General features: G+C 40.1%; 1 protein-coding gene across 4 annotated transcripts in view; it reads left to right on the top strand.

The window, feature by feature from the left end:
• The window catches only part of FLT1 (fms related receptor tyrosine kinase 1), a 196,848-nt gene that overhangs the window by 26,525 nt on the left and 156,124 nt on the right, over positions 1–14,199 (top strand). For all 4 annotated transcript variants that reach the window (XM_055244574.2, XM_055244575.2, XM_063619208.1 and 1 more), the window contains exons 2-3: positions 2,295–2,391; positions 2,783–3,009. In XM_055244574.2, coding sequence (XP_055100549.2) covers positions 2,295–2,391; positions 2,783–3,009 — 324 coding nt within the window. The remainder of the gene's footprint in view (positions 1–2,294; positions 2,392–2,782; positions 3,010–14,199) is intronic.

The following is a 14,199-nucleotide window of genomic DNA, read 5'->3' as shown; positions in this document are numbered from 1 at the left end:
GTAGTCCCAGCTACTCGGGAGGCTGAAGCACAACAATCTCTTGAACCTGGCAGGCAGAGGTTGCAGAGTGAGTCAAGATCGCACCAAGGCACTCCAGCCTGGGAAACAAAGTGAAACTCTGTCTCAAAAATAAAATAAAAATGTAAAAGATATTGATTTATATCATCAGCAATACCAGAAAAGCATATGTTAATTTAATATCTTTGAAATTATATACCCAGCAAAATATTCTGACAGAAGCAGGGGGATGGGATGTGATTCCCCTAGATGTTGGTGACAGTGGGCATCTGCCACGTGCCAGGCAGCAAGCCAGCCTCTTCCACAGCACAGCACCAAATGCACACACCCTGCCTGTGAGGTGGCTCGTAGGCTTTCCAGTTCCACTCAGGAGGAGCCTAAGGAGCAGCAAATTAAGTGATGCCAAGGTCATGCAGTCAGTAGGTGGAAAAGCTAAGCCTCAAACGCAGAGCTTCTAACTGAATCCAGTTTTTGAGATAGTCAAATCCAAGAGAAATGCTGGAGAGGACTGCTGGGCATAACCAGGGTATTTGACACACGCATCATCTCACAGATCTGTGACCTAATGGTAAAGCCTGCATGACCATTCACTTAGAGCTTCTACCTTTGCTTCCACTGTTTAAACTGATTTTTTCAAGTAAAACTATACCCTGAGATTGGTGCCAAATACTAAGTTTTCCTCCCTCCAAGAATTTCTTTCCTCCCTCCAAGAATTTCTTTCCTCTCTCCTGCTAACTTCTGTTCCTGCCTAAGGAACGCTAATCCTGGGCCCCTCATCCGCTGCCTTTCGGAGGCATTGCAGCTGCCTGGAAAGAGGGGAGGAGGAGGAGGCTGGTGAAGAATAGGGAGAGTGAAAAGAGAGAGTGAGGGATGAGGGGAGGAAGGAGGCGAGAGAGATCCTTAGTGATAGTATTCTGATTGGTCAGTAATAGCTTCAAGGGAGGCTCAGCCTCTGTAGCACCTATGGTTCAAAAAATCATGAGGCTGTCTGTTAGGCTGTTCTTACATTGCTGTAAAGAAATATCTGAGGCTTGGTAATTTATTAAGAGGTGTCATTGACTCACAGTTCTCCAGGCTGTACAAGCATGGTTCTAGCATCTGCTTGCCTTCCAGTGAGGCCTCAGGGAGCCCTTACTCATGTCAAAGGCAAAACAGGAGCAGGTGTATCACATGGTGGCAGCAGGAACAAGAGAAGTGGGGAGGGGCCACACACTTTCAGACAATCAGATCTAAATGACAGCACCATGGCATGCATGAGGGATCCACCCCCATGACCCAAACACCTCCCACCGGGCCCCACCTCCAACATTGAGGATTACGATCACCATCAGAAGTGGAGGGTCAGCATCCAAGCTATATCAGGCTGGGACTGTGAGAAATGGAAGGGCAGAGGTTTCAAGGTCATCTAGTCCAATGTCTTTTTTACAGATAAGATAACTGAGATCTGGAAAGAGAGATGACTTGTCTAGGGTGATACCGCTGGTCACTAAAATGGATGTCATTATTGCATCATATGGAGATGTGTAGATTTTAAAGCACTTTCATCATTTCACTTTATTGCCTCACAACAATCCTCCGAGATGTTTGTCGAATGTCACGTAAGCGTGTGAACAGTTCCCTTTTGACTGTACCATTATAGAGGGAACTCATAGATTATGTAAGACAAACCAAATGGCTTCTAAAACTGATTTTGGTTCTAAAATTAGTTTTCCAAATGAGGAAACTGGTTCAGAAAGGGAAATGATTGGCCAAAAATATCATTGCTCAACTAGTGATTGCACGAAGTCCAGAACCCAGGAAAATTTCTGTGCTTTTTATTCAGAAAAAAAAGATGAGACAGGCCTATAGGACTAGACGACCCACGCTGGAAAAAGTTCAGTATTGAAAATATATTTTGGATGACGCTGACATTTATTCTTGAGAGTTTTTACTAAGTTATTACATATTTGAATATTATAACAAGTTATATGTTTTAATATAATTGCATTGAACCTATATGAATCCATTACCATTCTACATAAACAGGCTTTTGGATATTATTTAGGTCATCTGGTATAAAAGGATATATAATATTTATGAGCAAGGGTAGAGCTAGAAAAAATTTGTGAATTAAGAGAAATTTGTATTAGTGTATCTTTTGCTTATAAATTAAAGATGCAAGTAAATTAAAGATGTAAATAAATTAAAAATGAAAAACTCACCTTTATGGAAAGATAACTTAAAAAAAGGTAAGAAGGCAATTTACAAATAATACATTTTAAAAATTTGTTTTTCAGGATCTAGTTCAGGTTCAAAATTAAAAGATCCTGAACTGAGTTTAAAAGGCACCCAGCACGTCATGCAAGCAGGCCAGACACTGCATCTCCAATGCAGGTAAGTGACTGTGTTGGTTTGGGAATAATCTAGTTGCCATGCCTAAGGCAAAATCATTCCCTGGCAGAATAAAAAGGTAGGGACCTCAGTGATCTCCTGTGATCTGCAAAGTGCAAACCATATGCATCCAGCTTCCCATGAAAGGGGATTCATGGGGAAGGGAGGGCATTACTCACTCAGGGAAATGGGGGAAGGGATGCCCAAATAGTTCTGCATCTTTTTTCTGAGTATTGTTCTACAGCTTTTCTGAATGTGTTGCCTTCCCGTAAAGAGGAAGATGACTACACTTAAGAGAGGACCTCCGCTTCCTAATAAAATGAATGCTGAGGAACTGGTGCTGAGCCCAGGGCCCAGCCATAAATATGTTTTGTTTTCTTATCTGTGATTGCAGGGGGGAAGCAGCCCATAAATGGTCTTTGCCTGAAACGGTGAGTAAGGAAAGCGAAAGGCTGAGCATAACTAAATCTGCCTGTGGAAGAAATGGCAAACAATTCTGCAGTACTTTAACCTTGAACACAGCTCAAGCAAACCACACTGGCTTCTACAGCTGCAAATATCTAGCTGTACTTACTTCAAAGAAGAAGGAAACAGAATCTGCAATCTATATATTTATTAGTGGTAAGACTTCCATTTTCTACATTCTGTTTGCTATTGCTTTGCAAATGAGTCATAAATCTACCGTGATCCATTGGAAAGGTTGCTTTCCTAGTGAGTGTGAAAGAAACGGGTTAGGAAAGAGATTCCATCCTAGTTGTAGACACTTTCGTGGATGTCAATTTTAACCAGAATTGTCAAGGCCCAGTCAGTCACTATGTGCTCCACAAAGAGAGAGACTTGTCTGTATAGGTCACCTCTGTACCCACAGCTCTTAGCACAGTATGTGGCCCATAGTTGGATGAATAAGTGAATAAAAGGATTTTAGTTCTGTTTCTTAGTTATTGAGAAGCCCAAAATAGAATATATGATTTTTGTCATTTAACACAGCTGCATTCTCTATGTTGGAACCGTAAAATATTGTTATTTCTACTAAATTAATAAATGCAATGTTGCCGTTATCTTGAGTGTTATATAACTGGTTCCAATGGACAATGTTGTATTATATCATGTTCACTGAGGAACTACTATAATGACATGAGAACTGGCACTGACCAGGATACAGTGCAAAGGGCAAAGGGTAAAAATGAATCATGTTTGATTCATTTTTTATGGTACTCGTAAAAAAATCATTTCCATTCATTCATAATTTTTATGATACTGTTTTTCCTTCCTTAGAGAATGAACAAATGAAGTAACATTCAAAGGGAAAAAATGCAAAATCTTTTAAGAAGTAGAAACTCACTTGGAACCCTGAGAAAGGATAATAAAAATGGCCTGTCACTTTCTTCTTCCTTGTTTAGTTCCAGTCAATTTTCATATCTTGAGGGGATTAAAGAAAAAAAACTCACACACACAAACAAAGCTGTAGAGAACACAAAGCAATATTAGTAGGCACTTCAGGCACAGAATCAGGTTAAAAACACAAAAGAAAACAACCAACCATCAGCATCAATAGCTAAATATACATTGTGGGTCTACCTTCTGGTGAGTTCAAGAACTGGGTCTTTGCATTGGAGGTAGTACAATAGAATTAACGTTTTAGTGAGGTAGTTTTTGTTTGTTTGTTTGTTTGTTTTGTTTTGTTTGAGATGGAGTCTCGCTCTCTCACCCAGGCTGGAGTGCAATGGCACTATCTCAGCTCACTGCAACCTCCGCCTCCCAGGTTCAAGCGATTCTCCTGCCTCAGCCTCCCAAGTAGCTAGGATTACAGGCGTCTGCCACCACTCCTGGCTAATTTTTGTATTTTTAGTAAAGACTGGGTTTCACCATGTTGGTCAGGCTGGTCTCGAACTCCTGACCTCAGGTGATCCACCTGCCTCAGCCTCCCAAAGTGTTGGGATTACAGGCGTGAGCTACCGCGCCTGGCCATGAGATTTTTTCTAACTTGTGAAATAAGGCAACTAGACAGTGTTTTCCCTGAGCATAACATGTACATATCCAGATTCAGGATTAGTCTTAGGAGACAGCAGAACAGTTGCCTGTTATTGACAGTAACCTCTTTGTAGCAGCTATCAGCCTGATTTTGACTGAGCCACTTTCATGTCCCCGATCCTCCAAATTCTGTTTTGACATTTTGTGCTTTTCCAGGGGGCAGATAACTGTAAGGGACTAACCATCTAAGCAGTTTGCCATCAAGGGATGCAATCAGCTCATTTCCACATACGAGTGGGAGGTGGGCCGGGGAACTTTGCTTGGGGAAGTCAGCCCACTTCTAAAGCAGGGATGAAAGGATGGCAGGCAGGAATGAGGAAGGGTAGAGAAGGTGCAGCATTAAGAGCAGAGACTTTGAGAGAGGTAATTTTGCAGCTGAAGGGGAAAGACAACATGCTTTGATAGTGGTGGAAAAAGCCATGTACTCAGCCATCTGTTCTCTTTCTCTAATTCCACATAGCATATTGTGTTCTTTCCGACATCTGTGGAGAAAGGAAAACACTGCAGTGAGTCACAGACTGCCCCTGTCTCTATAGGGGAGTGGGAGAAACATTTATTCATTCTAATATTTTCATAAAACTTTCTCCTATGGGCTTATCAGTCTGACTTACAAATCGAACACTTAAATGAATAAAAAGAAAACCATCTCTTTTTTTCTGATAAACAGTGTTCAGCTATTTTCACCTTTAACTCCTAAACTATTCAATAGACATCATGGCTTTATGAAGCCAGGGAGTGCAAGCCTCTCTACTCAGTCCGCTACTATCACAAAGGAGAGACGCTGCTATTTAGAATTAGTTCCATTTCAACTATACAACAGAGCAGATCTGGCAAACAATCATGACTTTGAGTGTCAAATCTGTTGTTAATCTAAGCCCTGTGATGGCACAGTCCATGTCTGTCCTGGTTACTTTTATCTGTAATGTGCCTCCCTGGTACAGTGCCTTGCACATAATAAGAAATCAATAATACTTGCTAAATGAATAAATGAATGGATTAACAGATGCTTTGTGGAATACTATGTTAAAATTGACATTGAGGATAAATTCCAGGCTTAGTGGGAAAAAGTGCCATGATTGATTATTGATGTCTCTTGTGGGATTGTGGAGGAGCAGTGGCCATTAGGTCATGTATTTATCATGTCTGCCTTCCTGTAATAGTCCACAACCATTCGCAGAAAATTACAAGTTCCAATATCATAAAACACTTGCATAATTTGTTGGACATTAGGAAATTATATATCACATAGATTGTTTTTGGATAAGGAAGGATTGTGAAATGCATTATATTTCATAGATTATTATGGAATACACACATATACATACATACATATACTACGAATATTATATGAGCTCAGTGGAAAAATTGTTATGATAATATCATGAGACCACTATTTTTAAATAGCACTGATACTAAAAGATGTTGGAATCAATAACGGTAACCATAGAAGAGCCTTCTGAATCTTGTTTGCTAATTAATTTAATCAGCAAATATTTAGGAAACAGTTACTATGAGCCTGTAACTGTACTACTATGAACAGTAACACCTATTTTGTTGTCTCCTGTTAGGGTGATATTGGTCTCATAATCCACCTTATTAAAGTCCAAGGTAGCTGTGATATAATCCATTAAACAATCATAACTTTTCCGAGGAGCCTAATATTTTATGTGTCTCTCTCATTATTTTATTAACTCTCTTTCTGAGAAAATTTGATCTTCTGCTTCCATTGTTACCGAACACTTCCATGACAGGTTTATTTTAGTTCAGGAGCACAAAACTTATCTCTGATGACTCAGAGCATTGTCTCTGGCATTAATAAAACTCCAACCATTTCCTAATACACAGCTGTGATTACTCGCTAGATATTAACATGGTTATCATATATTTATTATTGTTGAATATTTACTTTAGAATCTGTTTGTGGGATTTCAGCCCCAATAAGCATCTGCAGATTATTGGGATTTCGTTTTATTTTTCTCTAAGGATGAGTAACCCTATGTAGACACGTCTTTTGAAAAGGTAGATTTGTAGTCTAATAGGGTTTTAAGAAAAAGAATCAGGAGTGTAGCTCTGTCTACATGTCACGAAACCCAGCATGTGAATTATGAACAAACTATTACTTAGGCATTATTGATTGCCTGCTGTGTAACAGGCGCTGTTCCCACCTGATTAGGATGTAACATCTGATATGTAATGTACAGAAAAATCAATATCAGCACTTTATCATTCCAGCTTGTGTAAATCCACCAAACCTCTAGCATAACGTATTAACTCAATTTACGTACCCAAGTAATTATATTTAACTACTTTACTTAATTACCGAATTATCTAGTAAATTTAAATTTCCGCTAATATAATAATTTCTTACATTTGTTTCTTTTCACGTAAACAAATGGTTTCATTTACTTGATGCCATTTAATCCTCACAACCATCCAATGAAGCATCGTTCTCTTCATTTTACAAGCGAAGGACCAAGAATCCGCTTCACATCAGGGCTCTGTGGGGAGTCATGGGAAAGTGCTAGCACTGGAATAAGGTGGTCAGGTTTTCCCTTCACATTCTCAGTGGCAGGAGGAGATCGGAAGGGGCAAGACTGAGGCAGGAAGGCCAGATAGGGGCCTGCTCTGTGCAACAAAGCAGGTGGAAGGTGGTGTCCTGAGTTCACTTTGGTTGTGGTGGGGAAGGAGAGTTGACAGAATTGGGGGATTCGTTGGCCTTGGTGATCAGAGGTTGAATGGCTGAGGGAAAGAGGGGAATCAACGTGACACTCAGAATCCTGGAAGAGGCCACTTGGTCCCACAGCCAGGTGGAGCTTTGCCACACTAAATTACACTGATGCAAAGGCACCATCATTATCATCATTCTCTCCGGATATACCCTTGGTATGGCTTTTGAATCATAATAGTGGAAAAGATGATATGCATTTGTAAAAATTGCTTTGTTAAAAATGATTTGAATCTAATTATAGCTATAAAACACCAGGTCGCAAACAAAAACAAATTACAAAGCACCTCCTAATTAAAACAGAGTACAATTCTTCTACTAATTTCTAGAAGAATAGTAATGTTGGGGCTATTTAGGTGAACTTCATCCCCTTGGAGAGAAAAAGGGGCACTTTTGCACTTCTTTTCTGACACTGGTGTACACAGGAAATTGGCTCCAGGTCAGCCTTTTCTCACAGTTAGAGGATTTCATTGAAAATATTATTGTAATATATGAGTTATGACTGTAAAGTAAGAAAACTGACCAGACGGGTTTTTTAATGGCATCTCCGAAGTAGTTAACACTTGTCAGTATCTTTAATTTAGTTAGCAAGACCTTAAACTTAGGGTGTTGAGCTCCCCACACTGTGAAGTTAGCTTATATATCTCTCTCACCAGCTGTAAGCTTCTAGGGCCTATTTAAATATAATATCTCCTCTTGAAAAATTATAATCGAAAAGCAAAATGATAGGGCTGGGTGGATCCCTTCTAGTTCATCCCTGTAAAAGAAACTCATCTCTTCTCTTCTGTTTCTCTTTACTTGATTATTTTCCTCTCTGGCTCTATTAAAGTCAATGGGTTGGAGCATTTCTATAACAAATTTTTCCACAGTTGATTTTCCCATATGCATAAAACTCATGAGATTTGCATAGCAGCATAATTTGAAGTAGAAACATTACTGGACACATTGGGTATATAACTGAAAGCAGTAGAATTTCTAACAACTTAGATACTCTGGGAGAGAATAATAATTATGCTTTTATATAAATGTGTTTAGCGGGGGAAAAAAAAGGCTCTACCTGGCTATGAAACCTTGAGCAAATCCTACCAGCGCAGATTTTCTGAGGATTCTTTTTTTATTCTTATTTTTACTTTTATTTTTAATTTTTTTGAGACAGTCTTGCTTTGTCACCCAGGCTGGAGTGCAGTGGCGATTCTGAGGAGGATTCAATGAACTCATTTGTACTGAACTTCAGATTTCCTTAAGAGCTTTTACTTAAGTATCTCTGAGAGAAAGGGAGTTGGTATTTCTTCCATGTTATATATGAGAAAACAGCCTCAGTGACTTGCATGAGCTGGACAGAGCTCATACATTGAGAAACCAGGATGAGGATCCAGCTAGGTTAGGGCTATTTCACCTGTACTGGAGTTGCAGCTCTTGACATCAAACTATGAGCTAGTTGTTGTTTTAATTGTTAAGAACATAGATTATACAGTTATTAAAATTTTATAATCTAGAATTTAATATTTTTCTTTTTCTTTCAAGGAAAAATTTACTAAGTTGAGCAGGGCTTTTAAAAATGTGCCTCCAAATTCATTAATGGGCTATGGAATCAAATGAATGGGTTTCAACCTGCATTAAAAAAAAAAAAGCTAGGAGCTGGGGCATCCACCTGTAGTCTCAGCTATTTAGGAGGCTGGGGCAAAAGGATCACTTGAGCCCAGGATTTGAGGCTGCAGTGAGCTGTGATTGCACCTGTGAATAGCCACTGTACTCCAGCCTGGACAACATAGTGAGAGCCTGTCTCAAAAAAGAAAAACCAACCCAAAATAGAAAAGAAAATATCCAAGTAAATTGCAAAGAGTAAGGGTAAGTGTTGTTTAGTAAAACTATTTTTGTTTCAATTTTATACACGCATATATCCATTTTACCCGCATAAATGTAAAGTACATACATGCACGTGTGTGTGTGTGTTTCGTGTGTGTGTGTGTCTTGTGTGTGTGTGTGTGTAATGGGTCTGACGTAAAATGTATTTCTTATTGTGAAAGTTAGCATAATAAGTTTAAAAGTTACCAGGATAGGCCATATCTATTATTTAGGTAAGCAGTGCCAATTGTAAGCACTGTGATTTTTTGGGGGGGTGGGGTGGGGGGAGGGGCACACCAGTAATGAAACAGGTCTGGAGAAAACGTGGCAGTGGAAAGAAGCCCTCTCCTTTAGCTGATTTGGGTCCACTGCTTTTGGTGGTTCTGTGCAATCCACTCATTTCACTCCTGAACTGAGTTTTCCCACTCGGAGGCTTGGCCCAGGAGTTTCCACCGGCAGGAATCTGTCTGCAGATGTTGATTACACACCTACTCCACACAAGGCCCTGTTGTTTGTTCTGTGAGAGACATAAAAAGCAAAGTCACAGAATCCTGTAATTGTGAAGTCCCCCAGTTACTCTCTAGGATCATAGCTCACGGATTTGTGAGTATTTTTTAAAGCACGAGTTTTATTTTTTAGAGAATAACTATTGTTCAGAAGTGGGTCTCTAAGGGTGAAGAGGGCTCTGTTAATAGCCCCTAATGGGGAGCCCTATTCATGTTCTGTGAGGCGTGGCTGTTGCTCCAGCACTGCCTGCCTTTAGATCCCTTCCCAGATCTGACACAATTTGGCACACACAGAAGGCTCAGTCAACACTGCCCAGCTGGGTGATGGTTGGGCAGATGGTGTTTGTTGCCCAATCTGCCAGACTGGTATGGCAAGTCCAATAAACATCTCCATGGAACCAGCAGGGACATCAACAGAGTAGCAATCTGCAGGCTTCATTGCCGAGCCTTGCCACCTCCACTTTCCCCCGTGGGGATCAGAAGGACCCTTGTAAGGTGGGAATGCACCAGGAACGTGGGCCCTTCATCCCCAGACCGAAAGAAGGTGTTCATGCTTTCATGCAGGTCAGCACTTGTAATGGGCAGAGAGCAGCACATGGCTGAACAGATTGCCAAAGCTTCAAAAATATGTCAATGGAATCACTATAATTTCATGAGAGAAACTTTAAAGAGAAAATATTGTTTCTATTCATCAAAATTCTCCTCCAAGGGAAAATAAGCAAAAATAGTTTACATTTTGCAGGAAGAAAACAAGAAAGCTCCCAGAATAAAACCCAAACTCATAGGCACATTAGTTGGTTGAATTTTTTAGGCACAGATTTCTTAGGAAATCCATGACGTTATCTAATATTGCTTGGTTAATGTCTAGAGTCTTCTCTGGTTTTAAATTTCCATTTTCTGCATGGCCTCATTCTCTCCTCCCCCTGCCCATCCAAAGAGCTTCCCTCCCTTACTCATCTCACCTCTATCCCTAATATGTGGCTCCTTCCATGTATTTTCTGAAATGTGTGTTTCTTCTAACACTAATCTTCCAGTAGGAACTGGTTTCCAAAGTTCTGATCAGGAATTGTCTAGGGTTCCTACTATAGAGTTGCTTGAGTCCCTGCATTACCAGGAGGCCACAAATGCAGACAGATTGGGTGATGGATCCTGTTTTTCCTCTCACATCCCTACTGGATGCATTTGCTCAGGAGACAGGTGAACATGTTGGGGTGAACAAAGGTGGGACTCTCAGTCTCTGGATGACATGTCTGGAAACCCAGGTGAGATTCCTAGAATGGCAGCAACCTGAGACTGACGTGCATCTGCAGAATTATCCTTCAAATTCTCTAAAGAACTCCTAGGAATTTTCTGGCCCATCTGCACACATCTTCATCAAAAATCTAGTACAAGGTCAGGTTTTGCTGGATTTATTTTTTCATTTTGATAAAGATGTGAAAGAGGGGAAACAGATATTTCTAGGGCTTAAAATACACACTGATGATGTTGTTTGCAATTGCAGTTTTTTTCTTGGGAAATAGGCCCCTCTACATCCTGGCTGTGCACTCCCTCTAGGGCTGAAGTATGAAGGAGATTATTCATTCTATCCGTCACTGGCAGACAGCTGATTGGGACCACATGGCGAGAGTTTAGAGAACAGTAACTTAACTCTTAACCATTTTCCTTTCCAGCTACGTGAAAATTGGATGGAAGACATTCTTGATATCTTTAAGCCCTGACATCTCACATTTCCCTTCTAAAAACATTTCTGTCATTAAACACCAAGGGAGCTTGACTATAGAAGACCCTGACATATGATTGGGACAGAAGCCACTCACGTTGGTAGACTTGTTGGCAGTCAGGAGCAAATGCATCTTCTCTCTTTGGCCCCTGCCCCAGACCCTGTATTCTCCTAGGATGTCCTAGTAATTTCATCCTTAGCACTTGGTGTGTGGACCTGTAAAATGTTCAGGCCAGTCCCTCAGAGACAAAACAATTTCTGGGGCTCTCTAAAATCCATACCAGAAAAAATTTGGCATGCCATCTCTCTAGAGCCACATTGCTAAGACTTACTAGCAACAACGCAGTTATACATCATCAGGCATTTAGTAGAACTATATAAGTACTCAAAAATAATCAGAATGAACATAGTCCTGAATAAGCCACTTGGATACAACTTAAGGCTTTGGAAAGTTGATGACTGTGGTGGAATTATGAAATCTAAAGATGGGCCGGGTGTGGTGGCCCACGCCTGTAATCCCAGTACTTTGGGAGGCTGAAGTGGGCGGATGACTTGGGGTGAGGAGTTCAAGACCAGCCTGACTGACATGGTCAGTCTCTACTAAAAGCACAAAAAAATTAGCCGGTTGTAGTGGCGCATGTGTATAGTCCCAGCTACTCGGGAGGCTGAGGCAGGAGAATTGCTTGAACCCAGGAGGTGGAGGTTGCAGTGAGCCAAGATTGTGCCACTGCACTCCAGCCTGGGCAACAGAGCAAGGCTCCATCTCAAACAAAAAGGAAAAAAAAAAGAAAAAAAGAAAAAGAAATCTAAAGATGGTAATGAAGTCCAAAGGCGATAAAATTGACCATATTCTCTCATTTTTCCCCTACAATCAAGAAGTGTGAAAAACAATGGATCAAAATTTTATGGTTTTAAGGATTTTAAAAACTCTCCCTCAAGTGATCTTTTAAGAAAAATTAGCAAGGGACTTTTTCAGAAGAAATCCCCTTAAGCTGAAAAGGCTTTAAGTTTCTAGCATTTCATAACTTTAACAATGATAATGAAATGCTTGCCTTGCTTGGAGATGAGGAGGTGATCTGTTTTTATCTTTATGGTCTTTCCAGTTCTAATATTCTACAGTTTTTCCTTTAACTATTTAAAATATTTGTTGTGTGTCATTTGATGTATTTTTGCTGAATTATGTTGGCTAGACTGATTGTGTTGTTCAAAATAGGTAGCTTACTAAAGCAGTAAACACCCCTCCCTTCCTTCCTTCCTTCATCAAATGTCAATTAATAAGCTGCAGTTGAAACAACATGATCCAGGATTCAGACTGCTTTCAAATCCCTGTTCGGATACTCACTAGGTCTTTGACTTTGGACAAATTGCTTAATGAGGAGAATGGTTAACATTTAAGTGGGTCTTAATCCATGCTGGGTGCCATCCTAAGCACTTTGCGTTCATTAACAGATTTTATCCTCACAATAATCCTGTGAAGTAGTGCTCTCATTTTAAAAATTAGATGTGTGTGCATGTGTATGTGTGTGTGTGTGTGTGTGTATGATTTTTTTTTTCCTAGAGCAGTTTCAGGTTCACAGCAACATTGAGAGGAAGGTACAGAGATTTCCTATATACCCCTTGTCCCCACATGCATAGTCTTCATTATCAACATTCCCCACCAGAATGGTACATTTGTTTCAATTAATGAGCCTACAGTGAGACATCATAATCGCCCAAGTACAAAGTTGACATGGGGGTTCACCCTTGGTGTTGGACATTCTATGGGTTTGGAGAAACATACAATGACATGTGTCCACTATTATAGTACCATACAGAGTATTTTCACTGCCCTAAAATCCTCTGTGCTCTACTTAGTCATCCTTTCCTTAATCCCAACCCCTGGCAAACACCTATCCTTATTTTTCTTTTTTTTTTTTTTTTGAGAGGGAGTCTCATCCTGTTGCCCAGGCTGGAGTGCAGTGGTGCAATCTCAGCTCACTGCAATCTCTGCCTCCCGGGTTCAAACGATTCTCCTGCCTCAGCCTCCCAAGTAGCTGAGATTACAGGTGCCCGCCATACCCAGATAATTTTTGTATTTTTAGTAGAGACAGGGTTTCACCATGTTGGCCAGGCTGGTCTCGAGCTCCTGACCTTGTGATCCATCCGCCTCGGCCTCCTAAAGTGCTGGGATTACAGGCGTGAGCCACTGTGCCCGGCCGGCAAACACTTACCTTTTTTACTGTTTCCATAGTTTTGCCTTTTCCAGAATTCATGTAGTTGGAATCATACAGCATGTAGCCTTTTCAGATTGGCTTCTTTCATTTAGTAATATGCATTTAAAGTTCCTCCATGTCTTTCCATGGCTTAATATCTAATTTCTTTTATTGCTGAATAATATTCCATCATATAAATATTTTTATATTCATAGTTTATATATTTTTATATTCATCATATAAATTCATTATATAATTATATTCATAGTTTATTTACCCATTCACCTACCAAAGGACATCTTGGCTGCTTCCAAGTTTTAGCAATAATGAATAAAGCTGCTATAAACATCCATGTGCAGGTTTTGTGTGGATGTAATTCTTCAGGTCCTTTGGGCAAATACCAAGGAACATGATTGCTCAATTTTAGGGCAATAGAAAGGCTAGTTTTGTAAGAAACTGCCAAACCGTCTTCCGAAGTGGCTGTCTCATGTTGCATTCCCACCAGCAGCAAATGACAATTCCTATCATTCTGCCTCCTTGCCAACATTTGCTGTTGGCAGTGTTCTGGATTTTGGCTGCTCTAGTAAGTATGTAATGGTCTCTCATTGTTATTTTAGTTTGCATTTTCCCAATGACATGACGTGGAGCACCTTTTCATATGCTTATTTGCCATCTGTGTGTCTTCTTTGGTGAAATGACCCATTTTAAACAGAGTTGTTTGTTTTCTTACTGATGAGTTTTAAGAATTCTTTGTATGTTTTGGAAAACAATTCTTTTTTCAGCTGTATCTTT

This window comes from Symphalangus syndactylus, chromosome 15, assembly GCF_028878055.3.
Source record: "Symphalangus syndactylus isolate Jambi chromosome 15, NHGRI_mSymSyn1-v2.1_pri, whole genome shotgun sequence".
NCBI classification, from domain to species: Eukaryota; Metazoa; Chordata; class Mammalia; order Primates; family Hylobatidae; genus Symphalangus; species Symphalangus syndactylus.
This window is presented reverse-complemented; position numbering and strand designations above follow the sequence as displayed.